The sequence below is a fragment of the Manis javanica genome, chromosome 17, assembly GCF_040802235.1.
Source record: "Manis javanica isolate MJ-LG chromosome 17, MJ_LKY, whole genome shotgun sequence".
In the NCBI taxonomy this organism is placed as follows: Eukaryota; Metazoa; Chordata; class Mammalia; order Pholidota; family Manidae; genus Manis; species Manis javanica.
The window spans coordinates 21,297,494-21,319,052 of NC_133172.1; the positions used below are offsets into that span (position 1 = coordinate 21,297,494).

General features: G+C 45.8%; 2 protein-coding genes across 6 annotated transcripts in view; one reads left to right on the plus strand and one right to left on the minus strand.

The window, feature by feature from the left end:
• The window catches only part of GPATCH1 (G-patch domain containing 1), a 38,143-nt gene extending 36,584 nt beyond the window's left edge, over positions 1-1,559 (minus strand). For all 3 annotated transcript variants that reach the window (XM_073225551.1, XM_017662347.3, XM_073225550.1), the window contains exon 1: positions 1,377-1,559. In XM_073225551.1, coding sequence (XP_073081652.1) covers positions 1,377-1,449 — 73 coding nt within the window. In that variant the 5' untranslated portion in view covers positions 1,450-1,559. The remainder of the gene's footprint in view (positions 1-1,376) is intronic.
• Positions 1,560-9,577: 8,018 nt separating this feature from the next.
• Positions 9,578-21,559, plus strand: part of RHPN2 (rhophilin Rho GTPase binding protein 2) — a 62,542-nt gene continuing 50,560 nt past the window's right edge. The window contains exon 1 of one of the 3 annotated variants that reach the window (XM_037021564.2): positions 9,578-9,742. In XM_037021564.2, coding sequence (XP_036877459.2) covers positions 9,674-9,742 — 69 coding nt within the window. In that variant the 5' untranslated portion in view covers positions 9,578-9,673. The remainder of the gene's footprint in view (positions 9,743-21,559) is intronic. The other 2 variants (XM_073225908.1, XM_037021563.2) reach the window with 2 other exon arrangements.

Here is a 21,559-nt window from a genome sequence, read left to right on the forward strand (position 1 = left end):
TGAGATCACGGGGTGATGTGTTTGTCAGTAAAATAATATAATATTGAGCTGACTAAAGAACTAAAATCTGAAATGAAGGCCCTACAAATGATGACCCTGCTCTACCCACACTCTGGTTCCATAATTGGAGAAAGGATCTGACAAATTTAAAGTTGAAAGGACTTTAAATTCAATGTTTTAGGGAACTGAGGATGTTGAATGTGGTACAGAAATGCCTCAGAGAAAATTCAAGAGCTGTCTTCAAATACATAAGCAGTTCTCAGGAGACTATTTGTCTTTGGTAAGCAAAGGGCAGCAATGCAGCCAGTATCTGGCAGTTTTTAATGATTAGAACTTTGTAGGGAATAAAAGGGTTATCAGTGGAAAAGTCCCAGAAGAAGTACAACCAATCTGGCAGAATGTGGTCAGGGTGGGAAAAAAGATCTCACTAACAAAAGGTCTGCAAGTAACTCCTACTCCCCATACTTCCTTGGTCTTTTGCACTGTCATTAGTCTTCATTGCGCACTCAATACATACTCTGCTAAACAAATCAAATTATTAAGTGGATCAGAACAGAAACATGGGAGAGAACCTTGCTTTTTCTTGCCCTCACACTCACATTCCACCAGCAAGTCGTGTTCTTATACTCTTTCAAATATACCTAGATCCAGATCACTGCTTACCGCTCCCACCGCTAACACTCCAACCCAAGCCATAAGCTCCAGACCTTTTTGCTAGTCTCCCTGCTTTACTTCTGCCCACCCCAACCCGCCTATTCTCAAAATCAAGGATAGAATAACCTTACAGATATACGCCTCTCCCTTGTGTAAAATCCCCCATCGACTCTCCTACACTTAGTACAAAATCCAAACTCCCTTACCATACCAAGTAACATCTAACCCCTGCTTCCCGCTTTGACATGATCTTCTACCAGTCTCTCCCTTGTGTCATCTGCTTCACCAACACCAGCCCTGCCTGTCCCTCAATTTGCCAAACTGTCTCCGACTTCGGAGACTTTGCACTTGCTGTTTGCTCTGCCTGAAACGCTCTTCCCCCCAGATCTTCGTATGCATGGTTCCTTTCTGTTCCAAGGCTGAGCTCAAACCTCCTTTCCTCAGGGAGGTATTACCTAACCACCCCACCCCATTTCCCACTCTCACACGAGCCCGTATCTTCATCTCTCTATTTCCCATCCCTCTGGGTCTTTCATCTGTCCCTCCAGAACGTGAGCACCCCGAAAGAGCACGCCTTTCTCGTGGCTGTTCCCAGACCCCATGACCAGCGAGCCCTTTCCCCAGAACCAGAGAAGGCCCGACACAAAGTTGTGCGGCTTTGCGCCGCATACTGGAGCCCCCAGACTGTTTCCCATAGGCGCGGCGACTGATTTGGCCCGCACCTTCTTCCAGGGGCTCCAGGCCCGTCCCATAGCTGACCAAGTCCTCATCGCTGTCACTGCCCCGCGCCGCCATCCTGCTCCCTTCAGGACTCCGCCCCCTTGCTACGGAAGCCTCGGCAGGCCAAGTGCCTTCCGCTCTTTTTCATCCGCGAACCTAGTAATTCTCAGAGCGCAGGTGCAGGAAAGTGCCCACTTTGCCTGGCATGCCTCTCGCCTCCGATCTGCGCCTGGGAGTCTTCAGACCTTTCTTGTGGGAGGCGGACCCCAGCAGGAGTTGCCTCGGAGGTTTTGGCAGTCACGAAAGCCCATCCCGCCAGGAGCTGGTCAGGAGGAGGCACCAGGGACAAGCTGGAGGCCAACCAGCTATCCGGCTGCAAGGCAGGTTCTCGGAGATGTCTGCCCATCCCCCACCCTCAGGTCTCTGACCACACCCGCCTTTAGCCTCCAGGCAAACCCTGTTTCCCTCGGTCCCACCACCACCCCCTAGGTCGCACCCCGCCACCTGCCGGGAAAATGCCAGTGCTTCCAAATACACACACACAAATACAGCAGATTGCACCCTTAGGTTTGCGTAAGTAGAGTCCCCTTTCAGACCTCTGGAAGGATTCAGACACGGAAACCCGGATGCCATCGTAAAGGCACCTCGAGGCAACACTTGGTCTGAGAGAAAAAATGAAGGAAGAAAAGAATGAAAGAAAAGGAAAAAAGGGTTGGGGCAAGCAGGGAGAGAAAAACAGGACTAGAGAGCGAGAAAAAGGAAAAAGGAAATAAAAGTGAAAAGAGAAAGAAAGAATGGGGAAAGGAAAAGCAAGCAACAGGGTGCTGTGAGGTGGGGTAGCGACGCTGAGGGCTCCCTCATTGAACCTAAAGAAAGATCTGTCAAGTGGGGTGCTATTGCACCTCAAAACTCCTTTTTACAGAAGAGAACGTTGAAGTTCATATAGCAAGGGGTGAGATGAAAACCAGAGCTGGAAGCTCATTTTCAAAATAAGGGTCATAAATCTGACTGAGTGGAAATCCCTAGATGTTGTTAAAATGTCCCTCCCACCCATCCCCCAGGCTTACTCTATTGGAATCTGTGGGAGCAGGGCTGTTGCTTGAGCTCTCCAAGCACTCTGACCCCAAGGCCTTTGCAAATCCCTCTTTCTTATGCTTGGAATGTTCCTCCCCCTGATAACAAAGGACTCTGCCTCACCATCTTCAGGTCTCTGCTCAAAGGTTACTTTCTCAGTAAAGTCTTCTCTGACCCTGTTTAAAAAGCAATCCCCATCTGCTATACTCTGTTCCCCCTTACCCTACTTTGTATTTTTCTACCACACTTATCACCTTTAACATTCTATATAATTTGATTTACTTATTTACTATGCCCCTCCCCATTGAAATGTAAGTACCACAAGGGTATAGGTTTGGACTGGTTTTACTTTTTTGTTTTTCTGTGTCCTCAGAGCTTAGAATAGTGCTTGACATGTAGTAAGCACTCAATAAATAATTTTGAAAAAAAAGAATAACTGATTAAATAAATCATGGCATATGACTTCAAAGGACAAAAGTTTTTTTTAAGACAGGTTTTAAAACATAGCTCCAAAATTATTTGACAAGTCTCGCATCACGTAGAGTCTATGTCCTCTCCCCTCGAATCTAGGCTCCACGACTGCTTGAGCAGAAGAACAGTGAAAGTGGCTGTATTACATTTTCCACACTCAAGTTTTAAGAGACTGGCAGCTTCAACTTTCTGTTTCTTGGGATGCTGGCCCTTGGAACCCAACCTCCACCCGGTGAGGAAGTCCAGGCCACAAGGAGAGGCTACATGTATGTACACCAGCTGTGAAAATTAAAGGAAAACCTCACTGATGTGGCATCAGGAAACCTGCAGGGGATGCTCTCACGGCCACCACTCCTCCTAAATCTCAGACCCCACTGGAAGAGACGGGTGCCAAACTATTTTAGCTATTTTACTACTCAGCAGGAGGAAGAAAGTTTTCTACCTTCCCTGCAATAGCCCAGCCAATGAGACACTGTCACAACTCAGCCAATGAGAAGCCAAAATACTGGGCCTTCCAGTTTACTCCAATAGACTTTTGGCATAAATAGCCCTCCCAACCTGGCCCTTTCCTCTATAAAAGTTCTCTGGACATGCCTATGGTTCTGGTGTAGCTTTGCTGGCCCATTTTACAATTCTCTGCTATTCCAGAATAAACCCATTTTGGCTAGTAAAACAACTGACTTATTTTAAGTTTAACACAGCCCATCACCTAACCCCAATCCCAGTTAACAATCAGCATCAATGACAGTCCCCAAGTAAGAACTGCTGAATTCGGTCACCTCCCAGAACCATAAGAGTAATAATAAAATGATTGTTCTTGTTTTAAGCCATTAAGATTTGGGGTAATTTGTTAACAGCTGTAGGTAACTGGAATAACCTAAATGATGAAAGAGTGTAAAGTATTTTAAAAATGCTGATGAGGAATGATCTCCAACATGTTGAGTGAGCAAAACAGGGGATGAGACAGAGTACACTGGGGCTGAGGGAGAGCTGCCATTTACATTAAAAGAAAACATAATGGCCAAATTTATTGTGGCTATTACACAATGTAGGCACACAATATATCCACAAATATGCTGTAATATGCATAATATATCTCCAGTAAACTCCCCAAAGAAACCAGTGATGGGTTGCCCCTGATCAAAGGAAATCAGGGTAGGAGGGATTTGAATATTTGCTTTTAGCTACATCCATGGTATTCTTTTCAAAACATTTTTATGTCAGTGGCTTGATTTTGATTTTAAAGTTTTTGTATATATTAGTACATACTAATATGTACAAAAAGAAAGTAATCTTTTTGTTTCTGGAAGCCCTGCAGGCCCCCAAGGTCATCATTTGACCATCAAGTGTGGTTGTGAATATCAATGTAGATAATAAAAGTAAAGAAGGTTGGGTGTTAATCCATATACTCAGACAAATTGTGAATCTCCATGATTTTATTTCTAGATCAACCAAACTAATTTTTTCATAGTTTATAGCTTCCAAGGAAAAACCCAGTAAATGTATTATTGAGAATTTTACTTAATTGGATTATTGACAATCATGAGCATTTGACAAAATGGCAATAACCAACCTTTTCAACTCCTGACCACTGAGGTTCAGGGGACAAGGGGCCCTTCAAATTCCTGTAACTTCCTCCTGGAGTGGCTCTCAGCTGTCTCCTAGGCATCTTTGGGAGTGACTTGAGGCTCCATTTGTGACCCTGGTCACTTACAACCCAGTACTTGATTCTTGGCTGCCAAAACCTAGAGACAACATGTGTTTTATGCAAAGCCGTAGCAGTGTAAATGCCACAGACCCTTCCGTTGTTACTTAGACATACATGCAAGAAGGCACAAATCTCAGGATCTTATCAAGAAACTGCGGATAGGAATTTGGGCTGAATCACCTGGGTGGGGAGCAATTTCTTCTTCATGGTCCACACAACAGTGTTGGCAGCGGAATGGTCACTCATGACTTACAAAAACACCTACTCTCTGTACTGGGGAATCAACATCACTCTTTTTTTTTCTTATTGTGTTTTTTCATTGAACTATATATACAGAAAAGTGTACAAATCATAAGCACACAGTCTATACATTTTTCCAAAGTGAACACACCCATGTAAGAATAAGCAGATCAAGAAATAGAAAATTTTCAGGATCCTAGAAGCAATAATCCCAGAATAGACTAGTTTTGCCTGTTTTGTACTTTATGAGGAATCATACAGTATTTTGTCTGGCTCCTTTTGCTCAACAATGTTTGTGAGCAAAATAGGTTGCCTACAACTTATTTGTTGCTTGTAATAGTGATGTGTTCATTTTCACCATGTAAAACTTTTCATTATGTGAGTATGCTACAACTTACCCATTCTACAGTAAGTGAGCATTTGGGTAGTTTCTAGTTAGGGGCTATTTTGAAAAGTGCAGCTATTAACATTCTTATAGATGTTTTATGGTGAACAGATGTATGCATTTCCATCCGGTATCTCTCTAGAGTTGGAACTGGTTGATCATAAGTTATGCATATATCCACTTAAGTAAAAAAATGCCAAACAGTTTGTTTGTACCCATATACGCTCCCACGGGCAACGTATGAGAGCTGGTTGCTCCACATTCTCATCAGTACTTGGTATTTTTTTGTGTGTGTGGCTATTCTGCCAGTCATTTATCTTTCATTCACAGTTACTTCTTCCCAATATGTCAGAATGTCTTTCCTTTTAAATCACAGGGAACAGTATGGCATAGTGCCAGATAGTCTAACTTACCAGGCTGGTGACCTCTGAGCCTCAGCTTCTTCCTCTGTAAATTGGGAATGAGAAAGTATCCCCTTCATGCTGTTGTGGGAGGACCAACTGCAATCATGCATGACAAGCACGTAGCACAGTCCTTGACATAGAGTAAGTGCAATAAAGAACTGCTATGCATAAGAGCATATGTCATAGATGGGGAAACTGAGGCCATGAGGGGTAAAAGGATCTGGCCAAAGTGACTCAGTAGCACAGCCTACTGAGCCTGTTATGTCCCTCTCTAGTTGGAGTTCCTCTATGGCACCATATGGATTCATTTTCTAAGAATTTTAAAATAAAAATTGCAAAATTGAGTCTATAATTTACAGCGAATTTTATTCACTTAAAGATTACCTTGTAATTTCTGCTGTTTATTTGGAAAATTTCATCAGATTCTTCAAGAAGGCACATAGGTCAGGTCACCCCCAGAGAAACCAATGCTCCTTTGTCAACAAGCAGGTCTAGGAGGGGGGACATGCATTTTACCTGGAGGACCTGGGTCCCTGGACAGTTAGCTGTTGGTCTCAGTCAGACGGTAAAACAGGGACTTGACAAAATAGTTGTTTGCAGTTGAGATTTTAGCCTTTTGCCTGACTCAGAAACTCCAACACCTGGCTTTTTTATTAGGAGTAGTTCTTAAGACGCACACACACCAATGGGGGTGACAAGTGAAAAGTTAGATGTGACTCTTCTGCTGGGTCAGCGGTAGCAGTGTTCATTTCCTAATGACAGCAGGAACAGAGATATGGGGTCAGGCCTGTGGGCCCCCCTGCAATGAGTCATGAGCATGTATAGAGATGTGTGGTCCTGCACAGCCTTGAAAAGTGACACAAATGACTCACGCACAGGAGATGCCTGCTGGGACTCAAAGAGAAGTGCTCCTTTTCCTCTAAGATGCCCAGAAGACAGACTCAGGGTGGGCTGGTGTGTCTTTAACACTGTGCTTCTTTCTCTTGCTCTTTTTAATCAAAGAAGAAGCTCACAAAATCAATGGTGTCAGGCTAGATTAAATAACAGATTTTTGTTTTCACTCTATTCACTTTTATGTGTATCTTCCCATAAGGCAAAGTGCTGCTGGTTTTCCACTTACAGTTATGACACAGTTGTCTTTTTTTTTTTTTTGGTATCATTAATCTACAATTACATGAGGAACATTATGTTTACTAGACTCCCCCATCACCAAGTCCCCCCCACAAACCCCATTACAGTCACTGTCCATCAGCGTAGTAAGATGCTGTAGACTCACTACTTGTCTCTTCTGTGTTGCACAGCCCTCCCCATGCCCCCCCATTATACATGCTCATCATAATGCCCCCTTTCTTTCCCCCTCCCCCTTATCCCTCCCTCCCAACCATCCTCCCCAATCCGTCTCCCTTTGGTAACTGTTAGTCCATTCTTGAGTTCTGTGAGTCTGCTGTTGTTTTGTTCCTTCAGGTTTTTCTTTGTTCTTATACTCCACATTTGATACTTGTCTTTCTCCGCCTGGCTTATTTCACTGAGCATAATACCCTCTAGCTCCATCCATGTTGTTGCAAATGGCAGGATTTGTTTTCTTCTTCTGGCTGAATAATATTCCATTGTGTATATGTACCACATCTTCTTTATCTATTAATCTACTGGTGGACACTTAGGTTGCTTCCAATTCTTGGCTATTGTAAATAGTGCTGCAATAAACATAGGGGCGCCTATGTCTTTTTCAAACTGGGCTGCTGCATTCTTAGGGTAAATTCCTAGAAGTGGAATTCCTGCGTCAAATGATATTTCTATTTTTAGCTTTTTGAGGAACCTCCATAATCCTTTCCACAATGGTTGAACTAATTTGCATTCCCACCAGCAGTGTAGGGGGGTTCCCCTTTCTCCACATTTGTTGTTTGTCTTTTGGATGGTGGTGATCCTTACACAGTGTCTTTTTAAAATTAAACTGTCATTGACATACAATCTTACGTTGGTTTCAAACACACAACACAATGCTTCAAGTTTACCCATATTATTAAGTCTTCATCCCCTCCAGTGAGGTCACTGTCCATCAACGTAGTAAAATGTTACAGAATCATTAACTGTATTCTCTGTGCTTGTGACAGTTATCTTTTAAAATAACATTTGTTTGGATAAAGTGAGTAATTTTAAGGAACACTTCTAAGCCCATAGTAGTACAGGTGACATGTATATGCGACAAATTGTAAAGGCAATTGGAACTTCAGGGTGGTAGAAGATGACAAAAGTCTGAAGGTGACTGGGAATGACTGCAGTCAGCAGGCCTGGACTAAAACCCATTTCAGCCACCAACAGGGAGTGTGTACTTGGTCACTTTTCTCCTCTTAGCCTTGGTCCTCTCACCTGTTAAATGGAGATTACTCAATCTTTTTTTTGCAAAAGGGTCTTGAGAATGAAATATACTATCTATAAACTTTCTGGCTAGAGTAGAAGTTCGATTATTGATGATTTTAGTAGTAGTAGTATTACAAATATAATAGAGTGACCTGTCACCCTGGGGTCCCCAAAACAGAAGTGGCTCTTTTTAACTTCCAGAGTGGGGGTTGGTACTTTTCCAGAGCAATGGATTAACTATAGGGTGACCAACATATGCTGATATTAGCTTCATACTCACTTTTGACCCTAAGAAAGGAAGTTTTAGCACCTGCTGTGCGCATAGCTTCCCAAACACTTGTCATGAGCAGAGGTGATTAGGACTCTTCCGGGTCTCTTTTAGAATTAAAACAGTCCTTCCTGAAAATGCCTTTTCTAAGTGCTGCGTCTCAGGCAGGCTGTGATAAGGAGGGTTTTTATAGACATTTACTTAGTTGTTAGTCCTGGGTTGTTGCCAGTATTGTAAAACTTCCCAACAGTCTCTAAAGCACCTCCACCCCGCTTTTTCTTTTCTTTTCTTTTTTTTAGAGAGAAGGAAATATTTGGCTTGTTTTGAAAGCAGCCTGTGTTCTGTTCTACCTGTGGTGTCTACCGTGACCGCCAATTCAACAGTAACTGCGCAAATTTGTCCCTTGGTTGGGGGTGGGAAGTAGAGGCTGTAGGCCCGCTGCCGGAAGGGCGTGGCCCAGTGGGCTTGGGGGCTTCTGGCTCGGGCTTCGGGATCTGGGCACCCTGTCTTGCCAGGCACGGGGCACCTGGTTCGAGTCTGCGGGTCAGCGGAGGGGAGGGGTGCGTGAGTGGTGCGAACCCAGTCCCGAGCCCCCCTTTCCTCCCTACCTCCCAGCTAAGAGCTTTAACACGCACTTTCGTGCATTGTAATACCTTCGACCACTCAAGAGTACATGATCCAGCCCCATTATGCAGTTCAGAAAATTGAGGTTTGAAGTGATAGTTAGGAAATGTGTTCACGGACGTCTGCCGAGTCTCCTCCACACAAAATCCTTTCTAGGGATCCCTGCGTAGGCAGCCCCTTCTCCCAGAGCCGCCCGCCACCCCCAGTGGATCCGTCTAGTCTCTGCAGAGAGGGTGGGGGCCAGCGAGTTGACCGTCGCGCCAGCCCGTCCGAGTCACCCAGCTAAAGCCCTCTACGTGGCGTTGGGTCTGGTCACTGCCCCGAGGCGTCCACGCTCCTCCAGGGAGGAGCCGCACCTTCGCCCGCGCGCCTCAGCTCCGGACGAGGCGCCGCGTCCAGACACCGAGCCCCCGGCCTGCCACCTGCGCCACAGGGCTGAGGCTGCAACGACGCCTCAACTAGGATACGAAGGCTGAAAGAAGGTGAGCGACGCGCCCAGGGCCACCGCAGCTCTCCAAGAGCCGAGGCCTGGGGCGCCGGCTCTGCCCGGCCAATCCGGAGCCGGGGCGGGGATTGGGGCGTGGCCTAGGCGGGCCGGACAGGGGCTCGGGGCTCGGGGCTCGGGGCTCGGGGCTCGGGGCTCGGGGCCTGGCCCGGGGCGGGGCTGGAGAGCTGCCGGGCGGGCGGGGCGGAAGGCGGGTCCCGGAGCCTTCTGGGGCCAGCGCGCGCTGGAGCCTCAGTTCTCCCTGCGCGCCGGTGCCGCCAGCATGACCGATGCACTGCTGCCCGCGGCCCCCCAGCCGCTGGAGAAGGAGGGCGACGGCTACTTTCGGAAGGTGGGCGGCTTCGGGTGGGCGGGGAGTCCGCGCCTACCTCCACGCTGTGGAACGGGCTGTGGGGCTCGCGGCCAGGGTCGACCAGGCCGGGAGGGGGAGGGGGCGTACTGGCCAGGGCGGGCGGGGCAGAGGATTGGGGTGAGGGGTGCGGCGGCGGGGTACCCGGCGGCCTAGAGCAGGTGGCTTCCGGGGCTGGGAGGCGGGGGGCCTCTGGGGGCCTCTCCGCGCAGGTGCCGGCCGTGGATGGGGGCCCGGAGGTGTTTCCGGGTGGCCCCCTCTGGCGATCCGGGGCGCGCCTGGAGAAGGGACTCGTTAGTAGTTGCGCTGGCGCCCTCGGTTTCGGGGCACGCTGGGACCCGAGACCAGCTTCCACTGGAGCGCTTGACGGGGCGCGGGTGGAGACAGGACTACCCCAGAGGGTTGGCATTCTCTTTTGCCACCAGAATGTCCGCCACTTCTTTGGCTTTAAAAGAAGGGGAGAGTTGCTCGTGAGAGGCAACTTCGGGCGTTGCCCCCTCCGCGGCCTCAAGTCGACCAGGAGGGCGTGAGCGCGGCATACGTCAGGGCTGCGGTCTCTCCCCTTCTCTCCAGATGCTAAAGAGGGTTTATCTGATTGTTAGAGACCCCCGGCGAGTGCAGGCTCTGCGTCCATTCATCTTCGGCGCGCGCGCCCTGGATATGATAATCCTGCAGCCCGGGCCCTCAAAAGCGACCCCAGCCTGGGAGTGGGGGCGCTAGGATGCTTGCAGGTGGCAAGACCTGGACAACAAAAATGCTTTCGAGCTCGGAGGCACGGTGACACCATCCACCAGTCATCCTCGTAGGTCCCTTCGAGTCTAAAAATAGCCTTTGGAGTTTGGCCAGGTTTGACTTAGTGATTTGAGAGATTGTTGGGTTTTTATAGCATTTATGACAGAAGGCAGAGTGCATAATTTATAAATAGGGAAGTGATACTCTTTCCCACAGAACAATCAATTCTTAATTGTTCCAAGCCCAACAATCCAGGAGGTAAAAGGTCTTGGCAGCTTCCTTCTTCTCCCTTGTGACACAGCCTTTGGGCTTTTGCTGTCTGTTGGGGAGCTGTGGTGGCTCCAGGGGATAGGCAGGACAGAAGAAGAATCTGGAAACAGGTGAGGACAGAGTGGGAAAAATTCTTTTTTGTTAAATTGCTTTAACATTTTTTGAAAAGTAGTTTTAAGGTATATTTAAGTTCAAAGATGTCATCATGGGATTACAGGATTATAATTTATAAACTTCTAATTATGTGTGGCATTTGGGACAGAGGATCACAGGCCATGGAATTGCAGAAGGAGGTGGAGCCTGGGAATCACTAGATCTCTGTCCTATGGCCACAGAGTCTGGCTACCACCCCCACATGATTCCTATGTAGCCTCCAGCAAGTTGCTGGCCCTTTCTGGGACTTCATTTCCTCCCTGAGTTGTTTGTTCTCCAAACAAGTGGAGGTCTGGACCTATAGACCATCTGGGGGAAATGACAGAGGGAGGGGCAGAAGAGATGGAGAACACCTGTGAGAGTTATATTCCTAAGTCTTCCAGAACAGGTTTTCCAGGGGAGGATGTGCACTGGAAAGAGAGTGGATGGCCTGCAAAGTGCTCTGAAAGGACACAGGGTTGGATGTTTTTTTAGACGTAAATTCTCTGGTAGTAGATAAGAGAATCAAAGTAAAATGAATCACTGGTTTATAATTAGAAACATCTCCATTGAAAAGGAGACATTGTAATGATCATTATGGTACATACCAGACATGGAATTGCCAACACTTCTGAGGGAACCCTCTGGGCTTGGAGGTGGAGGTGGGAACCCTCTGGAGGTGGAGGTGGGAACCAGGCTGTTCTGGTCATTCGTCCTGCTAAGGAACCAGAGTTCCTTGGGGATCCATTAAGGTGATCCATTAAAGCAGGACCAGACTTGAGTCATGTTACAAGTCGAACGGCCTGCGTGGGGAAGGGAGGAGAGGCAGTGGTGGAGCCAGGCAAAGAACAGGAGGGTTTAGCTCCATGGAATTTACATTGTCTTTGCCCTTCCTACTCTGATGCGGACTGTTGGTGACTTTTCAGTCAGTTATATAAACTGAGCACAGCCTCACCACCCATCCATCCCACCTGCTCACACCCCTAACTCAAACTAGGGGTCCGGTGAGGAGGGCCTGAGCAAGAGCAGTGTCAGCATGGGTGGGAAGAACCAATGGATTGGATATGATGGGGAAGGTGCTGCTGACGGAACCCAAAAGGTCTGCCTTTGGTGTCTGGGTGGATGGTCAGATGCCTCACTGAGGTGGTGGAACCTGGAGGCTGAAGTTGGGCAGGTGCATTTGAGGCCCCCATGAGATAGCCACGTGGTGGTCTCAGTGGGGAGTCCATCCCACAGACCTGGCAGGCATGAGTGCACCCTGGCTGGAGATGTGGCTCTGGGGGACATCACTGTAGGAGGCAGATGGGGTATTGTGAAAAGGACCCAAAACACAGGGAATAATACCGCCTCTGAAGGGACAGGCACAGATGGTAGGCAAGCCAGGAGGGTAACAGCGTCAAGAAAGCCTGGAGAAGAGAGTCTTTTCAGTGGAGGGGTGTGGTTGATATGTCAGAAAGGCACTGGAAAATACTGGATTTAGGCCTTTAGGGGGCTGTTAGTAAAGGAGTGGGTGTAGAGTTGGGAGCTAAAGTCAGGGTACTGGGAAGCTGTGATGCTTTCGGGAGGAGATCATTGTTGGAGGGAGGGGACAGGTGTCAGAGGAGAGAGAAGAAGGCAGGTCTGCTTAAGATTGAGGCAGTCTAGAGCCTTGTGAAAGCTGATGGTGAAGAAGTTGGGGGTGGGGGTGGTTGAAGAGTCAAGGGAGAGTGAGAGCTGTGAAGGGGTCCCAGGAGGCAGGGGGAGAGGGCAAAGATTGGAAATTAGCAGAGTACTGGGTGGATGAGCCAATCAGGGGCAGTAAATGAGGATCCCCCAGACTGGAGGTGTAGTCAGGGCATCATTCAGCTGCTCCCAAGGTAGGCTCCCCCGTCCTAACTTGGAGTATGGGGATTTTGTGCACATTTACAGGATCAAATTTATTTCTATTAAAGTCAGGTCTCTCATTCTGTACTCTTTATCCTATCTTCTCTCCTTGAGAATGCCATTCTGCTTCATTCATTCAAAAAGCATTTACTGAGTGACAGCTCTGAGCCTGACCCCTGTCAAGTTCGGGGCACATGCAATCCTGGCTCAGTATGGGTTCTATGGCAGTTCACAGCAGGCTTCATTTCCTGGGGCTCCAAGTAGTGCTCGGAGTTGGTGCTTTGTCTGGATAACTCAGGCATGCTTGAATAGGAATCAACTTCTTTGCTTTAGCCCAGAGGAAAAAAGTGGGGGTCCACAGTTCATATTCAGAGCTTCAACTGTTTTGTGTGACTTGCACACAAAATGAAAACTAATTGCCCAAAAGCCCACTGCCAACTGAGCGTGGACCCTGAATGTGTGAGCCAGTCATTGGCAGAGAGGGAGAGCCTGGTAAATCAATGTCTTCTCAGGGGCCTGTAGGGGCTGTGCCAGAGCCCTGGGACACAGACACAACTTGGTCCCTGGTCAGGCATGGACACCCCCAGTACAGACCCTGGCTTCCTGGGCTGACAGCTTGGGGATCTCTGAACTAAAAACAAACAGAAAACAATACTTTCTGGACTATCGCAGTATGTTTCTCTCTTCTCTGGCTTCTCACTGTTCTTTTTTTCTTTTCTTGCTTTCTCTCTCTACATTAATATGTTTAAATAGAGGTACAGCTCTACAACTATAAATTGTTTTCTTAAAAGAATGGCCAGTGGAAATTCTTTTTCCCAAACAGGTTTTTATGCTCATCTTAATGAAAGTTGTGGAAGAATGTGTCCTGGCCTATATAGTTAATACAGGCTGTAGGAGTTTCAAGGACACTTCATCCTGAGAACAGGTCCCTTATCCCAGGGTCTCTGGCTGCTGTAGTTCTAAAACCGTCAGGAATAGCTGTTCTTGGCCAAGAGAAACCCAGCTGAAGAAGAACTAGAAAAAGGCGTTGCCCAGGCCTGTTGAAAGGGCCCTATATGCAAAGTCTTAGCCCAGTATGGAAGGGGAGAGTCAGGACAGAGGGAGGCATTGTCAGTCCTTATCTCTGCCTCCCCATCCTTGGGGAACACTAATGACCCGAAATGAATTTAGCCCCATTGTTTTTACGCAAGAGCTGGAGGAGAAGTTGTTTCTTGTTCACAGAACTTCCAGGCTGGACAGGGCCCCAAGGTTCACTGTGTCCTGGTTTATGGTCCTTGTTTATTCTGGGCTTCATTGAGGCTCCAGCAGAGAAGGAAGGAGGAATATTTTTCTTTTTAACCCAGAAGTTCCTCCTTTGCTCCATTCACCTTAGTTGGGTGTAATTTCATGTTAGACATGTGTTCATCATTTAGGAGCACACTTGTGTGCAAGGTGCCTTTTCTTGGGCTAAGGCCACAGAGTACAGTGTGGGTCATGGGGGCTCATCCACCCCAGCTTTGCTGGGTAGTGATGATGTCCCACCAGGTATTTGGAACCTTGAATCCTTTCCCGTGGAGGGAGGGAGGAGAAGAGGTATGAAGGTTGCTTATGCTGCCCACTTCCCGCCCCATGGTCTGAAGCCAGGTTGTTCGAGGTCGCGGGCTGATCATGGCATTGGTGAGGGTCTGCTAGCTGGACTGGTGCATACTAACTGCCCAGAGGGTGTGCCTGACAAACACCTCCTCACATTGCGGAATAGTGGCTGGAATGGGTCCCCTGGCAGAAACAGAATTTTCAGGGTGACTCAGAGGAAAGTCAGTGTGATGAGCTGTACCACTGTAAATGTCCCTTGCTACCTGGAGCTATTTGGATGGGTCCCAAGGTGCCACCTGATGATACTGACATTGGTGTTTGCCTGATCACCACTTCCTTCTTTGGCTCAGGTACCAGAGTCTCATGACACAGAGGCTGCATTGGAGGTGGCCACAGAGGACAGTGGTACTGCAGGTGTGGCTTAGCGAGAGGTCTGGGTATCTGGCAGAGTGGGCAGAAAGGGGTGCTGGCCAGGAGCAAGGTCTCCTGCCTGCAATTCCGAGGTCAGGGGGAAATGTGCAAGTCCTTCTGGCCTTTCCAGGCAGACCCTGAGATTTCACCATGGTCATGTGCCCTTAGAAAAATCCTAGATTTTGATTGGATTATAAAAAGAGGAAAGGGCAGGTGACTGAAAGCAACTTCAGAAGTAATTTCTTTTTTTCTAATATTCTTTGTATTATAAATACAACATAAGGTAGTATAAAAAAGGTATTAACAGAAGTGTACAAATTCGCACACACACAGCAGCCCCCACCCCACACAGACACAACTTTATAGATAAGGACTGTTAACTATTGGTGAGTACATCCTTCCAGTTGAAATAGGCAGATCATTAGTTGGGTCTAGAAATACAATTGATTCATGGACATTTTGGTGATTATGAAATAACTTTGTTATTCATTCAACAGTGAAAAACAACTGTGAGTAGTACACAGTAGGTGTTTATAAAGATTTAAGGAACTGACTGAAGGAAACCTTTAGTTAAGGGTTAGGGCTAAGTGTTGATTCATATTGTGGACCCCCCATCCCCTGTGGAAGGATTGGGATGCTGGATGGAAACAGCTGAGCCTCGATCTGCAGCCCCAATACCTGGCAGAGATCCTGCGATAGCAGGAGGACTCTTTCCAAGCACCAAGTTCATGTTTTAATTTTTATGGAAATGAAAAAGTTAGATTCTGCCTGTCCAACTGGCCCTGAATCTCTGGCATGGTGAAAAGTTAAATTAGATGTATGTGTGTATTGCAGGGTACTGCTTGCTATTTCTGTGCTTTCTGGTTGACAGCTTCTGGCTAAGTCATAAACAAACAGTTGTCTTTTCCAGAGCTTGGTGGTTGAGTGAGGGATTGCATAACTAGGAAGGAGTGAGAAAGGCAGAGAAAATACCCTTATGCTGGAAAAGCAGCAGAAAGCACGCACTCTCCTGTGCTCTTCACAAGACTCTCTGGCCAGGATACCCTGCGCTGTCACCCCTCACTCAGTCTTACTCCTGACCTAGAGACCCCTCATTCACACCGTGCCCTTCATCTGTTGGAAACACATCTACATGTGTGGGCTTTATCTTTTGGTTGTGTGAAAGAGGGGTTCCTACTGGTTTTGTGGGCAGAGGGAGCCAGGCACTAGGCACTGCCCAGAGCAGAGACCCAGTTGGGAGGAAAGACTGCTCCCCTCTGCCCTCCCGGTAGCCTGGCCTTTTTGCCTTGCCAGTGTCAGTCTCTTCAGGTGTAGGTTGACGATTCTTTCCTTTCTTCCAAATTGAGTGACTCCAGTTTTTGCCTAGGTGCTATTCATAAATACTTGTTTCCCAACTGAACAATCTGACTATACACTAAAGGCATGCAGATGTATGTTAACATCCAGAATTTTTGCTCTAGGTGAACTTATTCTAATTAGGACTATTTTAGTTGCAGGTGCCAGAAAAACTGATTCAGTATGGCGTAGACAGATAAATACTGTGGTATATTTCTGTAATGGAATTCTACTCAGCAATTAAAAAGAAACAGCCACATGGATGAATCTCAACATAGACTATTGAGCAAAATAAGCCAGACCCAGCAGAATATATATGATATGATTCCACTTATATGAAGTTGCCTAGAACAGGAAAAAGTCTGAGGTGATAGAAACCAGATAGAAAGGTCTGTAGTCTATTGGTTGCTTGGGGCTGATGGGATTGTTCTGTTTTTATTTATTTACTTATTAAGGTGTCATTGATACACACTCTTATGAAGGTTTCACAAGAAAAACAATGTGGTTATTACATTCACCCTTATTATCGACTCCCTCCCCCCACCATACCCCATTGCAGTCACTGTCCATCAGTGTAGTAAGATGCCATGAATGTTCTGTGTTTTGACTGGAGTAGTGATTACACAAGTGCATGCATTTATCCAGACTCATAGAACTGTGTAATTAGAATTTGTGTATTTTATTACATGTACATTATATATCGATTTTAAAAGTGCCTTAGGCAGGAACAGGAATGAATTGATTGGCTCCTGTAACTGAGAAGTCTAGAGGAATAGCTTCAGGCCTGGCTGCATCTAGGGCTCAGATGCTGCCACCACGACTCAGTTTCTCAGCTCTGCTTCCCCTGGGTTGGCTTCGTTTCTGGGGATATACTCCCCTGCTGGTGGCAAAGGCTGATGAAGGAAAATGAAGGTCTCTTTCTGATGGGCTCTGATTGCCCCACGTCAGGTGCTCACTCTGAATCAATCTCAGGGCCAGGGGCCTTCCATTTCCAACTGGCCAGGCATCAGATAGATGTTCCGCCCTTGGAAGGATGCAGGGGAGCATGGATTTACACCCCTGACTGTCCTGGGCTGCGAGGTGGGAGAGTGGAATGCTAGTCACTGTGCCCAAAGAGCATGTTGTATACTGGGCATCCCTCAGCCAGGAAGCATGTGAAGGGTGCCTGGAGGCCGTCAGGCCAGCTGTCCCAGGATCCCCATACTTCCTACCACTCAGTCTCCCTCACAGCTCATCTTACAGTGGCAGAAAAGACATGTGCTTAAGTCCTGCTCCCATCTTACTGCCTCTTGGAGCTTGAGTAGCTTGCTTAGCCTCCAAGTATGGAACCTGAGATGCTGTAACAGGGGCTCTCTGACATGGGGTAGATGCCCACTAAGCTAGTGATAAAGCTGAGGTTCTATTCAGTACTTGCTTTGTGGGTTATTAGCTGTTGGACCATCCTTCCATATTTTGAGACTGATGCAAATGCCCAAACCTTAGTCGGGAACCAACAGGCTGTGTAGTGGAAAGACTCCTTCACCATAGGACAGTGACACTCAAGGCCAGGACACTTCAGTCCCCTTTCTGCTGTTCCAGTTCCTGGGCCACACAGACATGATGGGTGCTGGCTGCTGCCTTGGTCCCTGACACAAACCCTCACTCCGGTGTCGACAGGGTCCTGTATATTCTGTCGTGAACCCATCAGGAACCACAGCGTGAGTGAGGACATGGGTTCCCACCAGCAGAGGTCCCCTGGCAGGGGCTGGTGGATGGCTGGCAGCCTCTGGTGATGCCAGGGGGTCTTTCTGGCAGGCTTGCCCAGATTCACCTCTCAGAGCTTCTGGGGAAGTTTCCAGATAGCCCTGTGGGCGTTTCTGGTGTGTCCAGCACTCCTTACATTCCTACCTGTCAGTAAGAAGTAATGTAGTTTTGGGTCCAATTACTCAGTCACATCTAATCCTAAGCATTCCTCTGTCTTATCTAGAAACTTGACTCTACATCTGTGGGCTGGTTAGGGCGTAGTGATTCCAGGCCAGCCAGAAGTTGGGTAAAATATAGGCAGCAAAGAGCTCTCATCCAAGAGCTGGAACGGCTGTTTATCTTAGTTCTGGGAGCACACCTAAAAGAATTACTTATTTAAGCTTCTCTGTAAAATGGAACACAGCTTTAATGAACCATGTAATTTTGAGTCCAGTCAGACCATTCATAGTAATTTTAGGACATGGAAAGGAAAGAGGCTGGCAATTATTTTAGCCCTTTAATATTAGATTAGCTTCCTATAGTAAAGACATTTTAATCTTATATCTGGAAAAAAAGAGAATTTTCTGACTTTAATTTTAAAACAGGGATCATTTAATGTTTTGAAAGATGTTAATGTTAAGACCATTCCAACTCAGATTTTGAATCTCTGTGTGATTTGAACTTGGGGGCCTATGTTGGGGGCCAGGTGGGTGGTGGCTGGCTGGGAAGTGAGACTGAGAGATCTTTGTGGAAGGAGAGACCTAACTCAGTTTCTGGCCCACTAGTGCAAAGGCCACTGGTACAGGGATCTCTGAGGTTTTGACTGTAGATAACTATAGATAACTGCCTTCCCTCCTTGGGTCGAGGCCATAGGGCGTGGCTTGGGCAGAGGTGAGACAGGCTAGGTGTGTGCAGAGCTACAACAGCAGTGACGGAGCTGGAAAGGGCATTTTTTTTCGCAGAGTGCTGCCCACCAGCCACTCCCAGGGCGTAACCACGGCCCCTTCAGGGGCAGTACCTACAGATAGAGGAATGGAGAAAGATAAAGACAAAGGGGTCAAAAAGGAATGGAGCCCTCAACTCAGATCTGAGGACTTCGGTCTGCTACAGTGGGAGGAAAACCATCAGGTTAAAATGAAACTTCTATTCTGACCTTAAACTTTTCAGAATGAAACCTTACAATCCAAATAGGAAGTAATGAACAGAGAACACAGAGAATTGACTAAAAAGATATTTTAAAAATTGAAGTATTGTTAATAGACAATCTTATATTAGGTTCAAATGTACAACACAAAATATTCAACAGTTAGACATATTATTAAATCCTCAGCCCCCCTAGTCTGGTTACTATCTGTCAACATAGAAAAATGTTACAGAATCATTGACTATATTCTCTATGCATTACTGCTGTCCCTGTGACCAACTTATATTGTGGTGGCAAATTATTATGCCCCTTTATCCCCCTCATCTCCCCCTTGGTAACCACTGAGTCTACTGCTGTTTTGTTCCTTCCATTTTGCTTTGTTTTTATGTTTCACAAATAAGTGAAATCATATGGTATTTGTCTTTGTCTGTCTGGCTTATTTCACTCATTGTAATACCTTCTGGATCCATCCATCTTATTGCAAATAGCAGGATTTCTTTATTTTATGGCTGAATAATATTCCATTGTATATATGTACCACAGCTTCTTTATCCATTCATCTATTGATAGACACTTAAGTTGCTTCTGTATCTTGGCTATTGCAGATAGTGTGGTGCTAAACATAGGGATGCATGTATCTTTTCAAATCAGGGATTTTGTTTTCTTTGGGTAAATTCCTAGAAGTGGAATTACTGGGTCATATGGAATTTCTGTATTTAGTTTTTTGAGGAATGTCCATACTGCTTTCTAGAGTGGTTGCACCAATTTACATTCCTACCAACAGTGTAGGAGGGTTCCCATTTCTCCACATCCTTGCCAACATTTGTTATTTCTTGTCTTTTGGATGGTGGCCATCCTAACTGGTGTGAGGTGATATCTCATTGTGGTTTTAATTTGCACTTCCATGATGATTAATGATGTGGAGCATCTTTTCACGTGCCTGTTGACCATTTGTATTTCTTCTTCGGAGAAATGTCTTTTCAGGTCCTCCACACATTTTTTAATCGGGTTATTTGTTTTTTGGGTGTTGAGGCATATGAGTTCTTTATATATTTTGGATGTTAACCCCCTAAAAAGAAATTTAAGTGATTAATAATAATATATGAGAAATAATGTTTACCTTCACTAATAATAAATGCAAATGGGAAGAATGGGATACCTGTTTTTGCATATCAACTTGGCAAAGATTAAAAATACAGTTGATGCTTGAACAGCATGGAGTTAGCGGTGCCAATACAGTCAAAAATCTGTGTATAACTTTTTTTTTTGCTATTATTAATGTACAATTACATGAGCAATATTATGGTTACTAGACTCCCCCTATTATCAAGTCCCTACCACATGCCCCATTACAGTCACTGTCCATCAGCGTAGTAGGATGCTATAGAGTCACTACTTGTCTTCTCTGTGTTTATGTGTAACTTTTGACTTCCCCAAACACTTAACTGTTAGTAAATAGCCTACTTTTGGCCAGAAACCTTATCAATAATATAAACAGTCGACTAATGCATATTTTGCATATGTATTATATACCATATTCTTATAGTAAAGTTAGCTGGAGAAAAGAAAATTCTTTCAAAAATTGTGTCAAATCTCAAAAATTTTCCAGTATCTTTATGGAAGAAAATCCACATCATATAAGTGGACCTGCACAGTTCAAACCTGTGTTGTTCAAAGGTCAACTGTAATCCTTTTCAACTCAACAATAAAAAGAAAAATAAACCAGGTTTAAATGGGCAAAGAACCTGAATATATGTTTCTCTAAGGAAGATATACAGGTAGTCAGTAAGCACATAAAAAGATGTTCAACATCATTAACCATCGGGGAAATGTAATTGAAAACCACAGTGAGGTGCCACACAGTAGGCTATATAACATAACAAAACAAAACAAAAAAGACAGTAGCAAGTATTAGTGAGGATATGGATAAATTGGAACCCTCATGTACTGTTAGTGGGAATGTAAAATAGTATATCCACTGGAAAACAGTTTGACAGTTCCTCAAGTGGTTAAACATTAAACTAACCATGTGACACGCAGTTTCACTCCTAGATAGATAGCCAAGAGAAAGGAAAACACACATCTGCATAAAAACTTACATGCAAATAAGCAGCCCTATACATAATAGCCAAAAAGTGAAAACACCCCCAAATGTCCGTCAGCTGATGAATGGATGTATAAATGTGTTAGAGCCATATAAGGGGGTACTAGAGACAAGGAGAAACGAGGTACTGATACACACTACAGCATGGATAAGCCTTGAAAACATTGTGCTAAGTGAAAGAAGTGCATCATAAAAAACTGTATTTTGTAGGATTCCATTTGTATGAAATGTCCAGAATAAACCAATCTGCATAGACAGAAAGTAGATTTGTGGTTGCCTACGGCTAGTCAGGAGAGGGAACAAGGGAATGCCTTTCTTTTTGGAGGATATTTGGGCTGGTGTGAGGGGGCTGGCCTTAAAGAGTTTAGACCCTTTATAACTCTGCCCCACAACTATACCTTAAAAAAACTTGAGTTATGTTAAGATTCATCTTTACAAATATGCATCAAATAATTACATATAATAGCAGATACTGGGAAACAATCTAAATATCCAAGGAAATGGGTATAAGGAA